At 33.9% G+C, this 22,422-nt stretch overlaps 3 protein-coding genes across 5 annotated transcripts; 1 reads left to right on the top strand and 2 right to left on the bottom strand.

The window, feature by feature from the left end:
• Nucleotides 1-756: 756 nt before the first annotated feature.
• Nucleotides 757-2,341, top strand: LOC104104947 (WUSCHEL-related homeobox 3-like). The gene is made up of 2 exons (XM_009613165.2): nt 757-1,180; nt 2,043-2,341. Exons 1-2 carry the CDS (start codon nt 833-835, stop codon nt 2,232-2,234), a joined length of 540 nt encoding a protein of 179 aa, XP_009611460.1. The 5' UTR covers nt 757-832; the 3' UTR covers nt 2,235-2,341.
• Nucleotides 2,342-4,464: 2,123 nt separating this feature from the next.
• LOC104104942 (putative respiratory burst oxidase homolog protein H) lies at nt 4,465-10,263 on the bottom strand. Of its 3 annotated transcripts, none has more exons than XM_009613160.4 (15): nt 9,612-10,248; nt 9,180-9,275; nt 8,922-9,084; nt 8,796-8,844; nt 8,602-8,715; nt 7,376-8,182; nt 7,161-7,253; nt 6,946-7,061; nt 6,750-6,852; nt 6,577-6,668; nt 6,350-6,500; nt 5,769-5,903; nt 5,558-5,686; nt 5,400-5,478; nt 4,465-4,719 (listed from the first exon to the last, which is right to left on the bottom strand). In XM_009613160.4, the coding sequence occupies exons 1-15, from the start codon at nt 9,847-9,849 to the stop codon at nt 4,610-4,612; spliced, it is 2,475 nt and encodes an 824-aa protein (XP_009611455.1). In that variant the 5' UTR covers nt 9,850-10,248; the 3' UTR covers nt 4,465-4,609. The 3 variants fall into 3 exon arrangements, with proteins under 3 accessions (XP_009611455.1, XP_009611456.1, XP_009611454.1); XM_009613161.4 differs by having other exon boundaries at nt 6,350-6,497; nt 9,612-10,241; XM_009613159.4 differs by having other exon boundaries at nt 6,577-6,852; nt 9,612-10,263.
• A 1,229-nt stretch (nt 10,264-11,492) lies between these two features.
• On the bottom strand, nt 11,493-21,136 carry LOC104104941 (kinesin-like protein KIN-5D). The gene is made up of 23 exons (XM_009613158.4): nt 20,956-21,136; nt 20,372-20,708; nt 20,155-20,284; nt 17,649-17,804; nt 17,096-17,572; nt 16,754-16,851; nt 16,511-16,667; nt 16,349-16,418; nt 16,182-16,258; nt 16,039-16,092; nt 15,873-15,953; nt 15,667-15,778; nt 15,273-15,359; nt 14,998-15,173; nt 14,108-14,269; nt 13,923-14,030; nt 13,650-13,808; nt 13,473-13,556; nt 12,924-13,129; nt 12,712-12,813; nt 12,513-12,622; nt 12,277-12,428; nt 11,493-12,175 (listed from the first exon to the last, which is right to left on the bottom strand). Exons 2-23 carry the CDS (start codon nt 20,557-20,559, stop codon nt 11,960-11,962), a joined length of 3,162 nt encoding a protein of 1,053 aa, XP_009611453.1. The 5' UTR covers nt 20,560-20,708; nt 20,956-21,136; the 3' UTR covers nt 11,493-11,959.
• Nucleotides 21,137-22,422: the final 1,286 nt, after the last annotated feature.

Below are 22,422 nucleotides of genomic sequence, written 5' to 3'. Positions count from 1 at the left end.
ATAGTAATTCTATTCGGGTATGAACTACGGAATAGACGATTGTATAATGCATGTTTGAGTTTTATACATGTATTATAAGGTAAAAATTTTATTTGTGTCCAGATGTGAAGTCAGAATTTGAAATTTATGTGTTCAAAATTCTAATCCGTTTAAGTTACGGTGATCTAAATAAATAATTTGTACATATTCAATAGATTTATTAAGATAAAATATAAGATTTGAATTAAAACTATTGGGTTCGGCCGAACCCGTAATCTATGTTCTAGCTCCATCCATGTTTGTGCCTAGTGCTTACGCAAAACGAATGAATGCAAAACACATACTACATCTTTTATATATATAGATATATTTATCACTTAAATTTTAACTGTTATAATTATAAATTGTTTGATTTGAAGTAAATATTAAATGGAGGTACATTTACCTTTATTGATAACTTGTAATGGGTCACGGGCAAATGAAAAGAAATGTTTCGGACCCTACACTCTAAACTCCGGTGATTCGTTCTGTCAAATGAGTTAATAATAAGGACGATAATGCAGAAATCAGCAACCAACCTTCTTAAATGACTTCTCCAATATATTATCTGAATTCACTAATAATGATGGATTCTCATTGAATGGCTCTCCTTATGATGACAGCAGCATGACTATTATTTCAGTGCCACTTTGACGTCTTCATCTTCATTTTTGTCAATCTATTTATAGTATACAGATCACTATACCCTAAATGAAACATCTCCAAAAACAAAAAAAAAGCAAAGCTGTTTACTCTTTGAAAACCCTAAAAGGGTGATACGTATTAGTAAAGAATCTTTAATATTACTCACAAAATGCCTCGAACTAGATGGAAACCAACTCCACAACAGCTGATGATCTTACAAGACTTGTACAGAAAAGGGTTGACAAATCCTAATTCTTCAGAAGTACAAATGATAACGGCCCATCTTTCTATGTATGGAAAGATTCAATGGAAGAATGTGTTTTACTGGTTTCAAAACCACAAAGCTAGAGACAGGCAAAAGATGAAAAAACAGCTTTTGCATAAATACCCTAAAGATGATATTCGACAACTCACCATCAACAACAATCACGTTGACAAAAACCCTCGTTCTCCTTCTTCTTCTTCTACTACTGTCAATCAAGTTTATTCTCACTCTCCACCTATATTTCTTCATCAGGTACACTTTTGTTTGTTGCGGTTTATGAGTGAGGGAGATCGCTTTCATACGTATGCTTTCGTCTTCATATAGTAGGAATGATTGTCTGATAGATCTGAGTTAGTCTTTACACTTACAATAATAATTGAGTTTATAGATAAATATTTATAAAATATTTAATATATTTTTTAGTACATATACAGGATTTGAGCAAAAATTATTAGGTTTACATGAACCAATCGATGATACTCTACATTCGCCCCTGGTCGTACATGCAAATTAAATACTCCATCCGTCCAATCTATGTGGCACTCTTTCTTTTTTCGTCTTTTTGGTCTGTCCCGGAAAACAATATCACCTTTCCTTATTTAAAAATTTTATGTTTAGAACTCATACCTTACCCTAATGAATTGATCTACAAGAACACAAATATCTACAGTTTATTTTAAATCATAAATTTCAAACGTCTTCCTTTCTTTCTTAAATTTTGTATGGAGTCAAACACCGTCATATAAATTGAAACGGAGGAGTAGCATAACTTTTAGGTGCTCTTCTTATCGGAACACAATATATCCACACTTGACGATTATAACAAATCAATGAATGCATGGCACGCATATGCCTTTGGCATGCACTTTTATCACTTAACCAATGTTACTTGATATGTCTTTTCACCTTAGTTTATCAATTAACAGTAGTAAATTCATGTGGTTTAGTATAAATACCTAATAGAGGAAAAAGAAAGTGTGTCGTTCTCATTGTAGCAACAGGGTATATACCGCATGTATAGCTTTTAGGATAAATGTTACTACTAGAACAAATATAACCTTTCACAGTTAAAACTAGTCAAATTAATTCTGACATCTATCGTCTTTATCTCTAGGTTGAAGCAACAACAGAAGCATCACCTCATATGATGAACTACCTTTGGGAAAATCGGATGATGAGGATGAACGGTAGAGATTGGATGTTGATGAGAGACAAGGGTTCTTCTAATATTGTCCATTGCAGCAACAAAGTACCTCTCAGAACATTAGAGCTCTTCCCCGTTGAAACGACTGGCTTCAAGGATTAGAACACAAGAACGCAACCCTGCACCACTTATAAATCTTCTTTTTTAATTTGCTTTTATTTCACTAATTAGTATGTAGTAGAATAGTATATTGTTTGAAGAGTGTAGTACTTTAATTTGACTCGTGTATTGCGTGGTAGTTTGAGTTATGAGTTAGAAATATGCATCTTAATTACCGTTCTAACTTTTTGATATATTTGTTCGTAGGGGTGTGCATGCTTAATTGGTTAATTCGATTCGATTTTCGCCTAAAATCTATTTTCAAAGTCGTCTGATTGTTGGTTTCGAGGAAGACTCCCATGAGTGAGGTTGCTCTAATGTGTAGAGGAGAAGTAAGAAGGCTTATGATCTTTCTAGGGTAAGAGTAAAAGAAATAGTAGTAATACTTCCATTTCATAATTGTTCACCTAAAATATATACAATCTCTTTCGAGCTAAACAAACGTTTTATCGTAGAAAATTCATAAATTTATTATATCCTTCTGCTTTTGCACATCTGCGCACAGCTAGGGCATTAGAGGCAGTGCCTAGCGCTTTTTAAAAGAAAAACTTTGTAGCTTATGATCTGAAACATGCATGCTATGAAATTTGTGCGCCTCTGACACTGAGCAGCTCCTTCTTGTGGGTGAAGAGAATCCACGCCAAACAAGTTTGCTTTTGACACTGACACAAGTCGTTCTAGCAAGAAATTAATGACCTTTTTTGAAGAAAAAAATAATAATAATCTGACTTTACAAGATAAAAATTAGGGGAAAACCGGTAAAGGTAGGTTGCAAGACAAACTAGGACCTTTTGCTTTCAAAATACCAGGAAATAATTGAAAGAATTTGAGCAAACCTGGTAAATAAATTAACTTAATTCAAGGATTTGTTAAATATGACATTATGATAGAAATAATTAATTAAATGAATCCAATATTATAAAATGACAGATTTATCAAACTGTATTTACATTAATGAAAAATAGGTAAAAATAATTGTTATAAAAAATTTAAATTAAGGGACGTAAGCATAATACTATAAATCACAAAGGAAATTAATGTGAAATTATCCTTTTAAAAAAAATAAAAACATATCATCTTTTTAAATGGATTAATAAGAAAATAATATAATCGTGAAAGGAACAGGCAAGACTGAAAATTATGAAGTCATTTAGTAAATTTGTCTTCCACTAAACCAATTGTTTCAGCCGAGATTTGACTTTAGGACCATGTTTATCTCCAAATTTCACATTTATTTCCAAATATATTTGAATCTTTCCTAGGGTAGTAGAGTCACAATTTGTCTTAACGCAAAGCCGTCAATTTTTAATCTGATTTTCTTAAAACTTATCTTTCACTTCGAATATGCATCTCAAATTGGAGTATTTATGTTTTGGAAATTATGTGAAATAATCTAAACATCGCAAATATTTATCTTTTATTTCTCGTATACTCTTATTTTTTCTATGCCTCCCTTAGTCTTAGCTGCTTTTCCTTTAATTTCTTTTGCCTTTTTGTTATGTTAATCTTTTCTTCTCATATTTGTTGGATTACATTGCAATCTTTGTACAAGTGTAAAAAATGATAGGCCACTAATATAATGTTGTTATTTAAGTATGAATAATTAGTACATTTCATCTTCAAATTAAAGCCAATCGTCAGAGATTGGCCGCTGGTCCACTAATGGCAACTGACAAGAACTTACTTGTACAGTTGTACTCATGATTACATCAACTCAATAAACATATTTCATATTTATACGTAAACTTTAATCACTTAATTATAATTAATAAATATACGTTCTTGCTTCAATTTTATCACAAACTATCATAAACTAATATAGTTTGATGTAAACACCGTGGGTAGGTTTTTCCAATTCATTACTAAGACAGTTATCTATACAAAAATGTATTTTCAGTAGTACGCCCCTAGGAGTCTTGCTCTGGTTAAATTAAATGACCTAACATAAGACGAAAACGCAATATCTTGGATACAATAAATATAAGATGATTGGCCTTATTGTGAACTATACGATGAAGAAACAATTTTAATGCATGCGTTACAATGGTTTTAGTGAAGATTTAATTTAGTTTATTGAAAGAATGTTATAGAAATTACCACATATGTCCATATGTTATTTTTTTATTTGAATAAGAATTTTCATTGTTCCAATTAATATTGATGATTTAAATGTTGCTGAAACTCCAGACAGCTTTCAAAAACTATAAATAATTGGAATTATTGCTATGTCTGAAACAGATAAAAAGCAAGATAAGTAAGCTCGTAAAGAACTGAAGGTCCGACTTTCCCAAATATACACCCGAATACATCAAGCAACATCTTACAATTCTATTAATTCACATAATTTCGGTGAAGTCTCAAATGTGAAACCACTATTTCTAGAAATTTTCTTTGTGGAAATTGAAGCGAGTGGATGAATTTAAACTAAATTCTTGACACAGCCTTCTAAGTGGTTTTGTTAGTGTGGGACTTCCGCAATAAAACACACCTGCAATATATCATAGATTAAAAGATAATTAACCTATCGCGTGGGTAACTAAGAATAAGTAGTTAATGTGTTGGGCATATCTGTTAAAATAATTAAAATAAGTTGTTTATAAGCAAAACAATAAATTAAAAAATATCATTATGTGAAAAAGGACGAAAACGGAGTGGAGGAGTAAGAAGCTTTTATTCTGGAAGTGTTTTCATGGATCACAAAACATCAGGTATGAAATAGTAAAATATTTGATCAAACCCCAAAGTATTTATAAGCTGATAAAATCATATGTTTGGGATGACCTAATTTTGGTACTCGCCATATAACTTATAAGTTGGAAAGTTCTTATAAGTTATAAATTTTAGCTTATAAACTCACCCGAATGCTCTCATAATTTGATTTCTTTCTAGAGACGAACAATATGTATTTAAGAAATAATACTCCCTTTATTTCAAAAAGAATAAACCTATTATTATATATTAATTAAGGGAGTCAAACAAGCTTTTCTTTGACCATATTTTTTACAAACAATTTTTAAATATTTTGAATTGTTAATGTAGTTTCTGAATATGTAAATTTTATTTCAAAAAACTTAAAGAATATATGTCCGACTTCACATAAAAAATTAGTCAATTTGACCATCTATCAAACAAACTGAAATGGAGGGAGTAATAATTAACGGGCCTTACCAATTCTAGAGGATGGATGGGCTGCTGCCAAGCGAGAGAATACCTTTTTCCAATTTGGTCTTGCAAAATGTGTTCTTATCTGTTATAGAAAAGTGTGAAAAACAATTAACTGAAAAACTACAATAATGTTTGAATGAAAATCATGGATATATATATACCCGACTGTCGGAAACAACATCAACTCCATTTTTAGCATGTTGTAGTGATTGCACCATTGCAATAAGTGCAGATCGAGCATCTCCTTCTTCATATACACTTGTCAAGTAGTTGTGCATTTCTATCAATTCCTGGAAAAATTTACAAATATTCAAAGTATATTACAAGTATATCAGTTCAATTACTAGGAAATTCATGTTATAGAAAACTCACATTATGGTCATATTCAGCAATGTCATCCATTACACCCTTGAACCAGTCAAATGATCCTTGTTCTCTTGTCACCCAGTAGAAATATGCTCTGTGTGGACCTCTCTTATTACTGGACGATTCACCAACTTGCTGATTCTGCACTAGTTAAATTTAGTTAGTAGTAGCAAAATCATTCCATTTTTTAGTAGTAATATGTTCAACCCCTCCAAGTTAAAATAGGTTGGATTATAATTTGTTTGTTGACTTGGCCCAAAATAACCCATCAAACTATTGGATCAAAATCGTTCAAATAGTATAACCTATCGGCTCAATCATGCAAAATCAACGTAACTTTGGATGTTGGAAATTACGCAAATTCATTAGCTTTCACTTTATTTTGTCAAAAAATAAAATAAAAAGGGAGAGGTTGATTTGACATATTTTGACCCAATCCATTTTCAAATCTGTTTATTGATTTGACCTGTTTTGACCCGACAAAACCTGCCCATTTAATTTGCCACATTGAGATTTAGCTATATATGTTCTCATTGCACATCTCTGCTCATTCTTAGCAAAATATGGTTTTGGGAGTAGGAACTAACAGATTCAGATTCATTGTTTAGAAGGTCCTTTAAAATGCTGATAAATGGTGTTGCTCCAATTCCCAAGCCAATAAGTAGAAGGATATCGTATTTCTTGTAGTTCTGAGCTGGTGCACCATAAGGTCCTTTGATACTTATTTTAGGAAATCTGCTACAAAAGATAATTAGAAATATAAGTTCCAAAATGAGAAGCCGTAACAATAGAACACGGTAGCATGCAATCATACTCGGATTGAGACTGTTCAACATTTGAATATGCTTTAGTTTCCATTCTAACAAGACTTCCTTTCCTTGATCGTGCAGATTGAGGCTCACACGCCTGTAAAGGAGAGCTTTTTAGATCAACAAAAGCTAAGAATAAGAAAACAAAATACGAGTAAAAACTATGCAAAATTTGTACCTTTTCAAATCTGGTTTTGAGCTCTGTAGTCCAGTCTCCCAATGTACGTATATGGACGCTTAAATAGTTGTCGTCTGGTGCAGAAGTGATTGAGAATGGATGCCTGTAAAAAATTAACAAATGTTCCTTAGCAGAAAGTGATGGCCAGATTTGTATGTGATCGTTGCAGTGAGAGAGTTTGTGTTTCTTCAATTACCATTCAAAGGTTGATATATCTGGACATTTAACAAAAAGGTACATTCCACTCTTATACTTGAATCCAGGAGGTTTACTCATATATAATGCTAGTACATTCCCTGTATATGTGACAGCCTGCATATTTTTAGCACCAAATAAAAGCTGAATTCAGCAACTTCTGTAATTGGTTAAAGTTGATAAATTGACATAATTTTTTTGTTTCAAACTAAAAACCTTTATGATATTGACATGGTAGCTGTGCTCATAGACAATGAGAGTTCTTTCCGTAGCATACGCAAGTACTGGAACTGCAAGATACATCCATGTCTGCACAACAGAATTTTTGTTTTATTGCTCAGTCATCACTAGTTAAAAAGCCATAATATGATTGATGTGCATTTTTCATGTTACCACATACTTTACTGCATAGCTAGGAGATGTCAACGTACCGTCTTTTTGTACCATTCTTTGGTAAGGTATATGAAGTAGCCATGGAGGATCAAGAGGATGTAGACAAGGAAAAGCAAATGATGTGCATACCAAAACGCGTTAAATCCTGCTAAATGATGGAACGGCCAAGGCAATTTGATGACATTCCTTCTGAATGAATGTGTTGCCAATGTAAATGAGAAAAGCATGAAAACTGTCATCAGAATCCCTGTTATTCCAGGGATAGATGCCACGAGATTCAAGTAAGTTGGTTGGTGGTAGTCAAAGTTGCTTCCAAGAAGTGTCATAAATTTACTTTGCGGACATGATGTTAGTTTCACAAAATTGCAGCTCGTGTGAAAGAGCGTGTGAATAAACGTCGCTATAGCAATTCCCCAGGCAATTATCTTGTGGAAATTGATGTTATCATCAAAGGGAATTATTGAACCAAGGAAAGTTTCTCTGAGCTTAGTAAGAGTTCTTCTGCAAACAGGAAGGAGAATGAGAGCCATATTGAACTTAAGTGTCTCCCCTGCACCTTTAGCAATGCAAACACAATAACCCATGATCTGAAAAGCAGTTTTCCTTTTAAATTGTTGGAACTTCCATATGAAGAGTATCAAGTTTATGCACAACCATAATGTTAGGAGCCATATTCTTTTCCAGTTTTCTTGTATTTTCTCTGATGTTTTGCATAAGAATTTGCTGACTGGAGTTCTGTATTCTTTTGGTATCATGGTTTTTGCTAGTGTTTGTGATCTCTTCAGAGTTTTTTCCCCTTCTTCTGATCCCACCATCCCTCTTAGTAGAGCTTCAAGTTGCCACATCTGTTTTCAAGTACAAGATGATAATAAAGGAGTTTAAGTTCTGCACATCGATAGTGTATGGATCTTTATAGAATCCTATTCCGTTAAACTATCTACTTGCTGTCAATGCTTCTTTCATCTTTTCTTTAGTTGAGGGTCTATCAGAAATAACATAACATTTCTGCCCTCCTAGGGTAGGGTAAGACTGCGTACATCCTACCCTCACCAGACCCCACTTGCGGGAATCCACTAGGTTGTTGTTGTTGTATACTACATTAAACTATAACAATAGATAACTCTTCATAAAGATAGGGCAATAAACTGCTATAACCGGTTAAATTTACGCAGATTGTGTAAAAATTGCTTATACTGTCAGTTTATATAACTTAAATCCATTATAAAAATAGAAGAAAGACGGCATTTTTCAGTGGCATCTTTACCTCAATATATCCCATATGATCAGGGTCAAGCTCTTCCATAATTAGGGCTGCATATGTAGGTGCATGTTGCTTGAATTTTGACAATTTGTTTGCTGAGGCACTCATCACTAGAACCTTTTTCACAAATATATTAAGTAGATAAACTTGCAAAATAAGGAGAAAAAAGAAAATTTTACAAGGTACATTTTGCTCACCTCCTTTACCTCTTCCTCTGATAGTTTCCCATCACCATTCTTGTCACACCTGAAAATTTGACCATCATTAGTTCTTTAGAAACATGGCTTTTAGTTTTATTTTTCTCACATTGAATAATTTCTTACATGTCAAAGAAAATAGAAAGCCTTGCATCAAGAGATTGAGTTGATATGTCTTCCCAAAATCCTCTCACTTCATCTATATTTATACCATTTTCTGTGTTGACCTTCCTACGCCTTGCCAATGTGTCAAATAATTCTCCAGCAAATTCCTTGCTTTCTCCCATTCCTATTTATGCAAAATATAGAAATCTTACTTTCTGCTCTAACTGAAAGTAAGTATATATGAAAAAAACTGTTTCTACAGAAAGTTGACAAAAATACCAATACAGGTCCCAAATTTCTCTCTGAATAGCCTCCCATTAACTGCATTTTGATTGAAGCGTTTCTCTACACTTCTCCAAGCATCTCCTTCCTTCCCTGTTGTAGAAAATATAATTAAGTAAATAAAAATTTTCCTTTAGTAATAGATTACTAACTGATGAGATTATCACATAATTCAATATGTTATCAGATCGATAGAAGACTCATGAGTTCAAACCTAACCGCTACCATCATCTATATCTTTTTTAATTATTTGCGTCCAGAATCTATTGGTCCGATTAATCTAGAGTACCAAAGTAGAAGACCCACTATGATAATTTAAACATTATCAAAACGAATTTACACATAATTAGTCCAATAATTAAGTAAATAACTACGTAACTTGTAAACCAGTTGAACGTTTTAGACGAGAATAACTACGCAATTCAATACCTGTGGTTGTTCTGTCAAGAAACCGCAAGCTGTTGAGGCCTCTAGCAGCCCCTGATTGCATCCTCCCCATTCTTGGGACAACTCCATTTCTTCTTCTTGAAATGCTAAAATTTTTCTTGAAAGATTTTTGTTTTACAGGTTCTTGATTAGCCGGAACATCACTATCTATTTCAGCATTTTCAAGAATCCATTTCACTGAATTGTCTCTAGATAAGTCCCCATTATCAATGGGCACCATACTATGTGATTCTCTCCTTCTTCTTTGATGTTTGAGCTACAAATACTCTGTTTACAGAATTTGGATTTGGTGGATGAAAAAGAGATTTTAGAGCATAAAGGGCAAAAGAGAGGAGAGTTCGTTAAGTCAGTTGTTTGAAAATACAACGTTTTTCAAAAACCATAGTGTCCCCCACTAAACAGCAGCTAAAATGATGTCTGACTATTATCCACCCCCCGCGCCTTTAATTTACATTCATGTTCTTTTCTTTGAGTTAATTGAATCATTTTTAAACAGCCAAGGAGTAGTTGAATGATAGTTTAGTCACTAAATGACTGGATTTATATACATAGAATACTGCAATTTGTCATTAACCCGTAATGTCAATACAATATCTTAATTTTAGCAAGCTAGGGACAGATCATATGATTAAATATTCTACAATGTTCCAATGACAAATTCTTGGGAATCAAATTTGGTGGAATATGCATCTTTAAGCCGTGTTCGAATTCTTCAATGCAAGAAGTAGTCGTTTGTGATCCCCAATCAGCTCGTACTTGCAAGCACGTCGTCCTCCACTGCTTTTATTTATTTATTTCCTTTCTTTCCTTTTGATTATCTTTTTCTCTTTAAGCTTTTGGGTTTTTAGGTTTTTTTTTATTTTATTTTAAAAAGATCTCATCTTTAAAGGCTTTGACAATGCTATAGGCGTTCTCTGTCAATTTTTCTATTTTGCTAGTTGTCTAGTTCAGAGGGAACAAATCAAGGTGAAGAAGAGGCCACTACCCTTCCTAGTATGAATCGTAACTTGGATTAGGCAGTTTTTAAGAGAGGGAAAAAAGAAGTTAAAAAGAGGTTTGTAAGGTAAAAAGGGAGAAGAATTAAATTTGACCAAAAGAAGAGTTGACAAATACTCCATCGTTTCATTTTCTATACATAATAATTCAGAGATTGCTTTGGCTTCCATATTAAAGTTGGTGGCATTAAGAGGAAATATATTGAAGTAGTAGTTGGAAAAACTTATTTGATTTTTAAAAATGTGAATCTTGGGATGTATAAAATTAATGTATAATCTTTGAGTACTACAATGGAATTGTGCTTCAGGATGATGTGATGTCTCACATAAATTGAAATGAATGGTGTCCAATAAGTAAAGAAGGAGAAAGGAAAATTTTATACTAGCACAAAGAGAGCATTTTAAGCTTAAATTACATACTAGGGTAGAGATGCCAGATATACAGTCTACAAACCTATGCTGAACTTTTAAAAGCCTTCTCAATCCTAAAATGTTCTGGAAATTAAAAAAATCCTAAAATGTTGGATCTATCTGCTGAATTAATAAAAAGATTTGCACAACGGAGATAACTAATTAACACAACGAGAATTATCATTGATGGATAATAGTTGCACCTAAGTCAGTCAGTTTGACTTGGATTTGGATCTAATTTGGCAATTTCTTCTTCGATTGATTTATTGCTTTCCAAAGTCTGGTCATGGGCATCTTTCTTCCAAACTTCAATGAACATCCAAAATGATACTCCATTGTTTTATTTTATGTAACACTCTTTTTCTTTTTAATAAGTTCAAAAAAGAATAGACATCAAAATAATTCAATTTTAAACTTTTTATTTTAATTTAAAAGAATGACCTCAAGATGTCACATCGAACCAAATCATCTTCCAATCCAATTCCCAAATTGGAGTTAAAAGCCATTTCAGGTTATAAAAAACTTATCAAAGCCACTCATTGTTGCATAAAAGGACACCTCAAAGCCAGTCATTCATCCTATTCTCGTCATTGTCTCAGAAAACTCCCAACTCTGCTTCGTAGAAGAGAGAGCTCAAACAAGTGAAACTCTTCTCAATAATAATTTAAAGAATAGGATACACTAACATAAATTACATGTAGGAGACTTTTTTCTCTTTCTTTTTGGGATATGGTAACCCACATCCAAAATCCTCACTGAAGGAGCCCAATAGAGGCTTCTTCCACTTGCTCCCTTGATGATTCGAACCTCCAACGCTATGATTGGAGGTAGAGGGCCCTTACGACTAAGCTATCCCTCACTCGTCCATGTAGGTGAAAATTCTTCTTATGTACAGCTTTTCTTCCATATCTAATTTCTATAGTCCTAATTAATAGTAGTGAGAGGAAGTCTTGAATCTCTCAAAGAATGAGCGTCCTCTGCAATATGCTTTACATCTCCATTTGCTTGCTTCAGTGATTTTCCATCCCAAAATGATTTCAACAACTCCTCGAAAGGAGGAGTTTTGAGCTCTTCAATGGAAACAACGCTTGGTATACTGAAAGCTCTCTTTTTCGGTGTAGAGCATGATGGTTCGTCAACCTAGTACAAGTGACAAGATTTGGAGAAAAAAATTACATGAATAATGACGTTCCCTACAGAATAGACACGAGAGTTTCTGTCATATAACTCTATGTCCTTACCATGTACTCTTGTGAAAGACATTGACCTGCATGATCTGTAATTTCAACAACCTTGTGGTAGTGCCCACTCTTCAATTCTCTCAGCTCTCCACAACAAGGAACAATCATGGAATCAAGGTTTCCACAAGCATCACGGTCAAGTTGTAATGAATCTGCAGATCTTAATTTAGTTAGCCGGAAGATACCAAGCAGCCAAGCAAAAGTCATTAATATATTTGTCAAACTTGATAGCTTACGGTCAATGGAAGAGAGTAGGTTTTTGTTGGCAACATCAGTGTCTTCAAGAGTAGATGACACGCCAGAAGAAAACTGCGCACGCAATGCGTCATTGGCATTCAATCCTTCGCTACAAGAATATACAAGCTCACAGTAAATAAAAAGTGATATATTGGAACTATGAGACAAAACCCTTGAATAGCAAGTGAATCAACCAACCTTACTATTTTATCCATAAACGCAACATTTCTTTCCTCTAAACTAATCAAAGCGCGTTGAGCATTCGTCCACTGTTCAGCACCCAATTTTGCCTTTTGCAAACTGCATAATATGTATTCAAGTAAGCAGAGAGTGACAAGAAAAACTTCAGACAGCCAAAGAAAACATAAGTTCTCATCAGAGGTGATATGGTATATGCTAGGAGAACATACCAAGTCTGTAGCACTTCCTCCATCTCTTTCTTCCCATTTTCCACAGAAGCAGTATCCTCAAGATAATGGCATTCAGCCTTTTCCATATAATTGGTCCATTCGGCTTTGACTGAAGTGGTTGAATCTTGCATGGTTGACATCTCTTGTTTTAGTCTGCTGGTTCGGTTGTAACCACTTTCTCGGAGGTCATTAATTGCGGTTTGAACCTAGAGCAGACCAAGTAAAATATCCATTAGCTTTCGCAGCCTAGAGTAGATAAAGTATTAAGTCAATAATTGTCATCTCGGATCCATGATGTATTCTTCTTGTCACTTTTAAATGAAGAATTAACATTATTCCATCATTGAGTACAAGCACTAGAAACAAAATTCAAACATAAAAACTAGGCATGATTATGCATCTTTTTGCCATATTTATTGGTCAATGAAGTCGCTTTGCCTAGGTTTAGGGATAATATAAATTTTTTTGCCAAAACTGTACTGATGCCTTTCTTCAGCTGGTGAAGCAAATCATGATGCACGCATTTAAATGACCAATAAATCACCATACCAATTTTTTCTTCCTAGCATTTGATCCTTCAAGGAGTTCTGCCACTTTCTGCAAGATTTGCTTCTCCTCATTGGCAGCACATTCCTGTAAAAGCAAGATATCCATATGAAACTGGGTTAAGATGCATATTGACCTTCATTAAGTGAAATAGAGATGCACATGGATGACTCCAATTACCTCAAACTTCTTTTCAAGTTCAGAAAACTTCTGATCACTGACTGTCTGTGCATCTTCCACTATATCACCCAATTGGGAGACATGCATATCTAAAGTCTTAAAGAAGTTGCCAGTAACTTCAGAAAATGACCTTGACGTTGTGATTGTCCTGCAGTGAGCCTATAAAGCATCCAAACTATATCACCCAAACTTGAGAAGGAAAAGGAGAGAGCTACAGAGAGGGGAACCAAGGGGTGAAGGGGGAAGATTTCACAAAATAGAAACTGCTGATACCTCACGTTGTTGTGCTGCAAATGCAATTAGTTTCTCCTCCTGGCTGTGAAGACTATTTTGAAGATCATTAACCAAGGTATTAGCTTCAAAGCCAATCTCCTCAAAAAGCTACATTTCGATACAAAGAGATAAGCTGAATGTCAATACTACCTGGAATTTCTCAAAGAATTAAAAAAGAGGCATACCTCTCGGAGAGCAGATGAATGTTTAGAAAATTCAGAGTTTAAACGATCAAAAGTTGACTGAGCATTGCCATCGAGCTCCCCAGCCAAACCATCTAAAGCTTCAATACCAGACCCAAACATGATTTTCAAATTGTCTAGGCGCCCTCGAAGCTCCTCCATAGCCTAAAAAGTACATCAAAACCCATACTGAAAACCTCTGAAGCATGTATACCAAAACCCATACTGATTAGCACGAGTAAAAACCTCTGAAGCATGTATGGCTAGCTAGAATACTGTTTTATACCCAACACTGGTTGAATATGCATGTGAAATGGTTGTGACACAAAAGAGCAGGTTCAGATTTTTAGATAAGCTCAGACAATTGGATTTAAGTCTTTTCATCTAGATTCCACTGCATCAGAATGGATATTTTCAAACTTTCGTTTCATATGGGAAGAAAATTTTAAATGATAAAAAGATTTAAATGCACGTACGAAATTTTTTGAGAGGAATATGAGATGAGAGAGAGAAAAAAAAAAGAGCTAAAAGAAAAGGAAGATCAACCATCCATCACTATAATTAGAGGACACATGACGACTGCTGATATATGACATGTAAATTTGGATCACACATAGTTTTGATTGTGTTTTACAAAAGCGCTTTTGCAATTTCTCGAAAATGGTATGTAGGAGATGATAATCACAACCTTGGGTCAAGGCAATATTGCAAGGCCAACCCTAAATTTAGTTAAGTCAAGGATGCTTAAATCTTTGTAGACATGACATCATGAAAACAATGAATTCTGTAAGTGCAAATAGAAAAGTGCATACTTTACGTCTTGTAGCTTTTTCCAGAAACATTGTAGAGTATCTTCTTTAAAAGGTAAATGGTAAATTTTAAGTCAACTATACCTCAATCTTGCTAGACACAAAGGATTGCATGTCTTCCTCCATGTGTTTGAGTTGTTGCTCTTGTTGGGTGGCTGAGGAAGAGACACTCTTATGCAGAACTTCAAGCTGTTGAGTTAATTGGGATTGGAACTTTTGAATGAGAACTTTGTTTTCATATTCTATTTTGTCCTTGCGCTCTGAAATCGACCATTATCAGTATAGTAGGTGCAATGCAGCCTTTATTTTGAGAAAGAAAGTTCATTACATCTACAAGTCTTTAAAAGATGTTGACATACCAATCTTTGCAAACAAGCTTGAGACATCTGATGAAGCATGTTCCAGCTCAGCTCGAAGTTCAAAGGCCTGCTCAACCAGTGATTTTTCTGGTAGAAGACGTACGCTTAAATATCTCATACAACTAATCCGAAAGGCAAAATGACTCTAAAAAACCCATAGACTCCATAATGTGTCTCCTTTGGTGAATTTGGTATTTCCCTTAAAGAGAAATATGACCCCATCCCAAATTGTTTATAACAAACACCAAAAATTGCATCCTCCCCCTCCCCCCCCCCAAAAAAAAAAAACCCAAAACAAAATATATTCATCCCAAAGTTCCAGAGGAAAAGCATGCAATAGCAAATGACTAATCGAAAGAGTCTGCCTTGACCATGCGCAGAGGATGCAGCTTACCAGACTTTAGAAGGTTCGTTATCAGAAATTCCTTTTCTTTTATTGTTGTAATTGCCAGCCTGTGTTTCCCTTCAAGATCAGCCAAAGTATGTTGAGTTTCCTGAAGCTTTCTCTGAAAGACACAAAATTATAGCTAATCGCCATGAGAAAGAGGTGGACAACAAAAGAAAGCTTCTGATATTAGGTGGGGTCAGAACTCCATATACCTCTGTCTTGTCAAGTTTGTCACTCAATTCAGTGGTCAACAACTGCTGAGAATTGTACAGTTCCTGAAGCTCCATGAGTTGCTGTTTTAAGCAGGCAAAAATGTAATGAGTTATGAGTTCTCAATAGTCAAATAAGATCTAGCTGAGTTATTAATCAGTAGCATACCTTGTCTTTAGATTCTAAGTCAAGTTCCATCTTTTCTATCTTTTCAGACATTGCCTGAGAGAGGAGAAAAACATGTTTACCATAAATAAGAAAAGATTACAGGATAATTCGATCAATCATGGGATCTATGACCAGGGCCTAACCTTTTTCTCTGCTTCCTCTTGGAGATATCGATCTCTTGGTATGTAGATGCCATTCTTCTCTCTTGCAGCATACACCTCTGTTGGTATTAAAATATAAAAACATAAATAATCTAACTAGCGTCCGAGATAGAGATTCATGTACAAAGAGAAGAAGAAAGCAGTATCACCTTGCTTCAGTCTTTCAATCTCAGAATATAAGTCCTTCATTAATGCAGATTTCATCATCTTCTGGTTAATCTAAATAACAGCAAAAGAAAAGTTAAGGACAGTTGAACACAAAATCAAACAGATGGCTTTTGAGAATGCTTGATTGTCCACAGAAAACTGACCTCTGGCTTATTCTTTATGTTTTTGGCACGATGGGCATAATCTAAAGTGCTCAGAGTCTCTTCCATAGAGTGAATGGAGGGTGATATTGTCGCAATTATGCATGTCTTTGTTTTCCCTCCCAATGAATCCCTCAACAATCTTGTTATTTTGCTCTCCCTGACATACCAAAAAATGCTTCTCAAGGTATGTAAAAAGCTTCATACATATTATATTGTGTAATATAGGTATGGATTTTTAAGCACCTATATGGGACATGACCAGAGTGCTCAACTAAAGAATTTATAACACGACCAAGTGTAAGCAAACTCTTGTTGATTTCCCCAGCTTCCCTCGCTCTGCCCTGCAAAAGAAATTCTATCATCTAGTACAGTTCACTATAATGTTTACAGAAAAAACACAATCAAAGTGGGAAAAAGAACCAAAAAGAACTTGAGAAGTATCTTCCAGGATAATTTGCCCTGAAGAAGGTAAATTTATGACATTTCTAAAACAACTTTTGCACACTCGTTCTCTTTTTTTCCTATTCTTACTAACGAACTTGCTAAATGCAATGGTTAACGAATTACAGAATTTTAATGTCTCACCTCTCTTGCACCAGAACGTGAAATGTTTTCAGAACCCGCAAGGTCTACAAGATTCAGTTTGCCACATTTGATCATCTCTTCCCCTTCGGGAGTATATTCCTTGATGTGAATTGTGATAGAGAATATTGAATGAGAACGACTGCTCTGTTTGTTAAGAAGAGTTTCAGCTGTACGCCTTTTAGCAGAACCTTTCTCCAAGACATTATAGATTTCATTTGCAGAGCATACTATCTCCTCTTCCAGGCCTCTAACAAAAACTCCACCCTTACCATCTTCCATCAGAGCTAATGGTTTCTTGGATTTGTCATCTGTAAACTTAGTACATTCCTCTGGAGCTAAAAGATCGGTTATCTCCTCGTTATACAACTCCAAGAATGTTACTTTCACGCTATATTCAGCACTTTGAGCTTCCAATATGTCAAAGATTTGCTTTATAGCTCGTGGGATGACACCTGCATCACTTGGAAATTCCCCATTCTAAACGGGGTGAACTGTAATGAATTAATATGAAGAAGAAATTAGCATAACAAATGCATTTCTAACAGCTACCAACCTTCTTTCTTCCCCCTCCCTCCATTGTATAAGTTTTCCCTGTTCCTGTCTGCCCATAAGCGAAAACTGTGCAGTTATAGCCCTCTAGAACTTCAAAGACAATAGGACAGATTGCAGAATCATACAAGTCCTTCTGTTTGGACATAGGACCAAAGACCTGGATAGCATTACCCAACACAATGTTAGTGTCATCTCAAGAATCACCCAGATGTCTGATTCACAACTTTTTTTATTCTTCTTTGCAACAACAACAACAACTATGCCTCATGTTAGGGATATATTATATATGCCCTAGATCCAATCTCATATTTGATGATTTGAACATATTTTTGTGAATGTTATTTGATATAAAAATATATGGCATTTGATATTCGTTTATCATATTTATTATTAATTGCTTGATTAATTTAATAAGGTCCTTGATTAAATTTTGAGACTTGTCATCATGATGGAGATCATGATAATGAGAGTAAAGTCTCTTACAATTTAATCTAAATTTTGTTCTTGATCGTAGGATTATTAACTTGGACATTAGTAATCTGGTTAGATCAATATTTATGTGATCGTCTTTATGGGATAAAGATTAGTTGATCTCATTAATTAATAACATAAATAGATGATACATATAGAGATATGATCACTGAACCGATTCATTGGATAATTCCTAATGGTTAGAATTACCATAAACTGTCAATAGGATATTCTCTTGAAAAATGTGATGTAAGAGTTTCCTTTGACCTGATATCATCATAGTAATTGACAAGTTATTTATTGTGCTTTGATACTAGACACCTATGGCCCTAGGGCGATAGTTGAAAGGATATTGGGTACGATTAAATACTTGTAGAATTAATGATTGATCAAGATGGAATCTGTCAACTCTTGGTAATGAGTTTAAGCCCCATGTTGTCATAAATTATAACCGATCAAATTAAGACCTTGGCCAGGGCGATTGAATGAAAGAAGAAAAGAGTTTCTTAGGTCATTCAATGGTCGATTATTTTTGACATGAACACATAGTCGGCCGCCTATTAGGATTTGACAATTGAACCATATCCTAGGGTGACCCAGAGCTATAAGAACAGAAGGAATTAATACATTATTCTTCTACAGGTTCTTGAGAGTAAATTGTATACTTCATGCTATCCGGTCGTTAAGGAGTGTTGCTAGACGCCACCCTTGATTAGTATATTGATGTGATCAATTTACTACCGGTTTAGTATTGAACCTATGGGGTCGCACACTAACGAGTGTTCTGATCTTTGCTAAAGGATTAATTACTTTATTATTTGATAATTAAATTAATGAATTTAATTAGTCAAATAAATTTAGTTATTAGTCCAAATGAAATATTATTATATTCTTTGCTAGCACAGAGGATATAATTAATATTGTGGACAAGTTGAAGTTTTCTATTTTAAATAAGAAAATTAAATTACATCTATTGGTTGATATATATATATATATATATTAATATTTGTAGAATTCAATTTAGAATTGAATTCAATAAATGAGTTACATGTTTTTATTTTAAAATATTAACTAATTTGTAGAATTCAATTTAGAATTGAATTTCATAAATGAGTTACATGTTTTCCTTTTTTTTTATGTTGACTAAGTTGTAATTGAATTCTATAAATGAGTTACATGTTTTTATTTGAGAATAAATTGCTTTGAGAAAGTAATAGTGCAATACAAAGCCAAGATAGAAAATACTAGTACAAGAAAATTATTTTTTGTTCTTCTACCTTTGAGTTGAGATTTTTGAGAAAAATTTCAACACAATATTTTCATTCAATTTGTTCACGGGATTTCATTGATCAAAGAGTTGATAGCAAATATCAGTCTCGGTGTGGATACGCATAGAGTCTTCGCACTATCGAAGAAATTTAAAACGACACTCTCTTCACCGGGTACGTCTTAGATCCGATCTTTGACATATAAATAAATTTTAAACACGAAAAGTTCTGCGTAGGATTGTTATTGTCTTCCGCTGCGTGTTATGAACACCTCTATGCAATCCTACACCTCAATCCCAAAAAAGTTGGTGTCAACTATATGAATCCTTACTAACCACGTCACTCCATTTAAAGTCATCTCATGCCAATATTATGCAAATACAAATAAAAAGTATTAGAAGTCCTATATATTTTCAAAAGGTATAAATCTTTATTTTTTCAGCAGTACCAGAAAAATTAATTTTGTACCGGAACTCAAGAAGCATGGGCATTCAGTCTAAATCAAGCAAGCAAGCAAATACACCTCTAGTATCAAACTAGTAGGAGCCGGTTATATGAATTCCTTGTATCATTCTGCTCTAAACAGGTAATGTGTCCGAATTATTACTTGAAATTACCGTTTTAACTATACACTCTACACTTTTTCTTTTCTTTTCTTTTTTTTTCTTTTTCTTTTTTTCTTTTGGCCAATGTTCCTTTGTCCTGTATCTATATTTCAGTACCAATGATATCAAGATAAGGATAAATCAAATAAAAGAAATTCAAAACCTTATCAAAGACAAATGTTTTGTCAATCTGCTTATTAGCAATGTTCTGCATAGCAGAAATTTCTCTTCTTCCCTCATTGCAGGAAATCACCGCTGGTATATTCAATCTCATCTCATCCTCACTCAACGGCCTGCATATTTCATAACACTTCCATCAAATACAATCAATTCAATTCAGAGGTTACACTAAAGCTCCAAAATGCACTGATTTTACTAACCTGCAACGCACAATAACCTGCACATTGACGCCTTTATCTTTGTCATGATGCTTTCCACTCATATTTCCTTCCACCGATCGCAGATCTCTAGCCGCCTTATCGCTCGACCGCGGTGTCTGCGACGGTGACCGCGTGACATAGCCACCCCCTCCTCTTCTCTGTTGCTGCTGAGATTGCGATGACTCCATTTCTAGAATGATCTTCTAATTATATCCTCCAATCTCACAACCGTTTCTACCGATTCTCTGATTCAACTCAGCTCGTTTTGAAATCTAAGAACAAAAACCTGGTGTAGCAATATAGAAGCTTCCAGAAAACACAATGTCACTCAATTGCGCTGAAACAGTATAAAGAAGAAGTAAAAATGTAGATTTTCACGTCAAATGTGAGAGGTAAATGCAGACGAAAATTCACCGTCAAATCGAAAACGATTGATTAAATGCTAGAGAATTGAGATTTCGTCATTCAAATAACAAAAGCATGAAAAAAATCAGGAATTAAAAAAAAAGAAATACATTGATTGATGTATATGCATTTATATTCGTACGATACAGACAAATGATTAAGAAAATGTGTAGACTTACCGACGATTAAATCGCCGGACGGCCGTTGAGAGATTCAATACAATGTGAGAACAACGGCGATGTTTTAGAGAGAAGATTTTGGAGAGAGAATGTAGTGATTTTGATTTGAAAAGAAATAGACTGTGATAAATTGGTGATTTTTTTTCTTTTATGGTTATAAAAAAATAGTACTAGAAGTAATTGAGAAGAGCAGCTGTGTGCATATGCGCGTGACGTGAGATAAAGTTGAAGAGAGAGCTCAGATTTTGTGGCTGTTACGGGGCATTTGAAATAGATTTTTGACCGTTGTAACATAAAAACAAAAAGAAAAAGTTTTAAAACATAATTGAAGGATCTGGTTATGAGAGAGGGCACACTTTTGCTAATTATTACGAGAAATGCCACAGAGTTTGATTGCGAATCATATACATCAACCCGCCTCAATTGATTTTGTGGCTCATTACATACTTGTATTTAGTTTTATAATCACATCTCTCTTTTTATACATAAGAGATTTATTTTTATACTATAAGAGATCTTTTTTTTTTACACGTAAGAGATTTAAAAAAGACATTTTCTTAAATTCAACATTGTAAAATATCACGAAGGCCTAAAACCTCCTCAATTATGATAGGTAAGGTGGGCTATTCGAATTTATATTTATTCAGTTCCATTTCACATACTTACTGTAGTGACTGTAAAAATTCTGTTGAAAAATTAAAGAGTTCGTTCATAAATAAATAAATAATACTTACTCAAAAATTAATGCAAGAAAGTAGATACTGACATTTGGAAAATTCGTATCCGAGAGGCGAGAAAATATCTCGATTTTCAACCAAAAAATGAAAATGATAAATAACGACAAAGAAGGTGAGAATGCTAAAATGGTGTATAATTATTTGTGAATGCTAAAATGGTATATTTATTTATGTGTTAACAATGTGAAAATCAGTTACCCCTACTAGTTTACTTTGATTAATTACTTATTTGAGGACGACGTGAAGCCTCTCCGTAAAAAATTACATTCATCCAGGATCAAACTATTAATTTATCATTGATTAAATAATATATTAAGGTGAAAATATATAGTATTAATTTATTACTACGATTTTGTGATAAAGTGTACGTAAAAATACGTGTCATGTATTAATTGATCGATTTGGTATTAGAATCTTAATTTCGTATTAGTATATTGAGGGTTACTTTAAAATCTATGAATTAGTGAAAAAAATGGATATGATAATGTTGGGATGATTTGAATTAATTCTTTATCTTGAAAAAGAAAAGATTTGAATTAATTCTTTTCTTCTCGGGTTAAGAATCTTCTTAATTATATTTTCAAGGTTTATTTCCTAAAAAAATAATCTCTGAGTGCTTTAGGAGCTTATACGGATGGGACATTCAGCTAGTTTAGTATACCCAATAATTCAGTAACATACGTTAAATGCCATCTCTCTTTGAAAACTAAAATTACCACTTTCAATTAGT

Source organism: Nicotiana tomentosiformis, chromosome 6, assembly GCF_000390325.3.
Source record: "Nicotiana tomentosiformis chromosome 6, ASM39032v3, whole genome shotgun sequence".
NCBI classification, from domain to species: Eukaryota; Viridiplantae; Streptophyta; class Magnoliopsida; order Solanales; family Solanaceae; genus Nicotiana; species Nicotiana tomentosiformis.
Note: the sequence above shows the minus strand (reverse complement) of the source record. Positions and strands in the feature narration are given on the sequence as shown.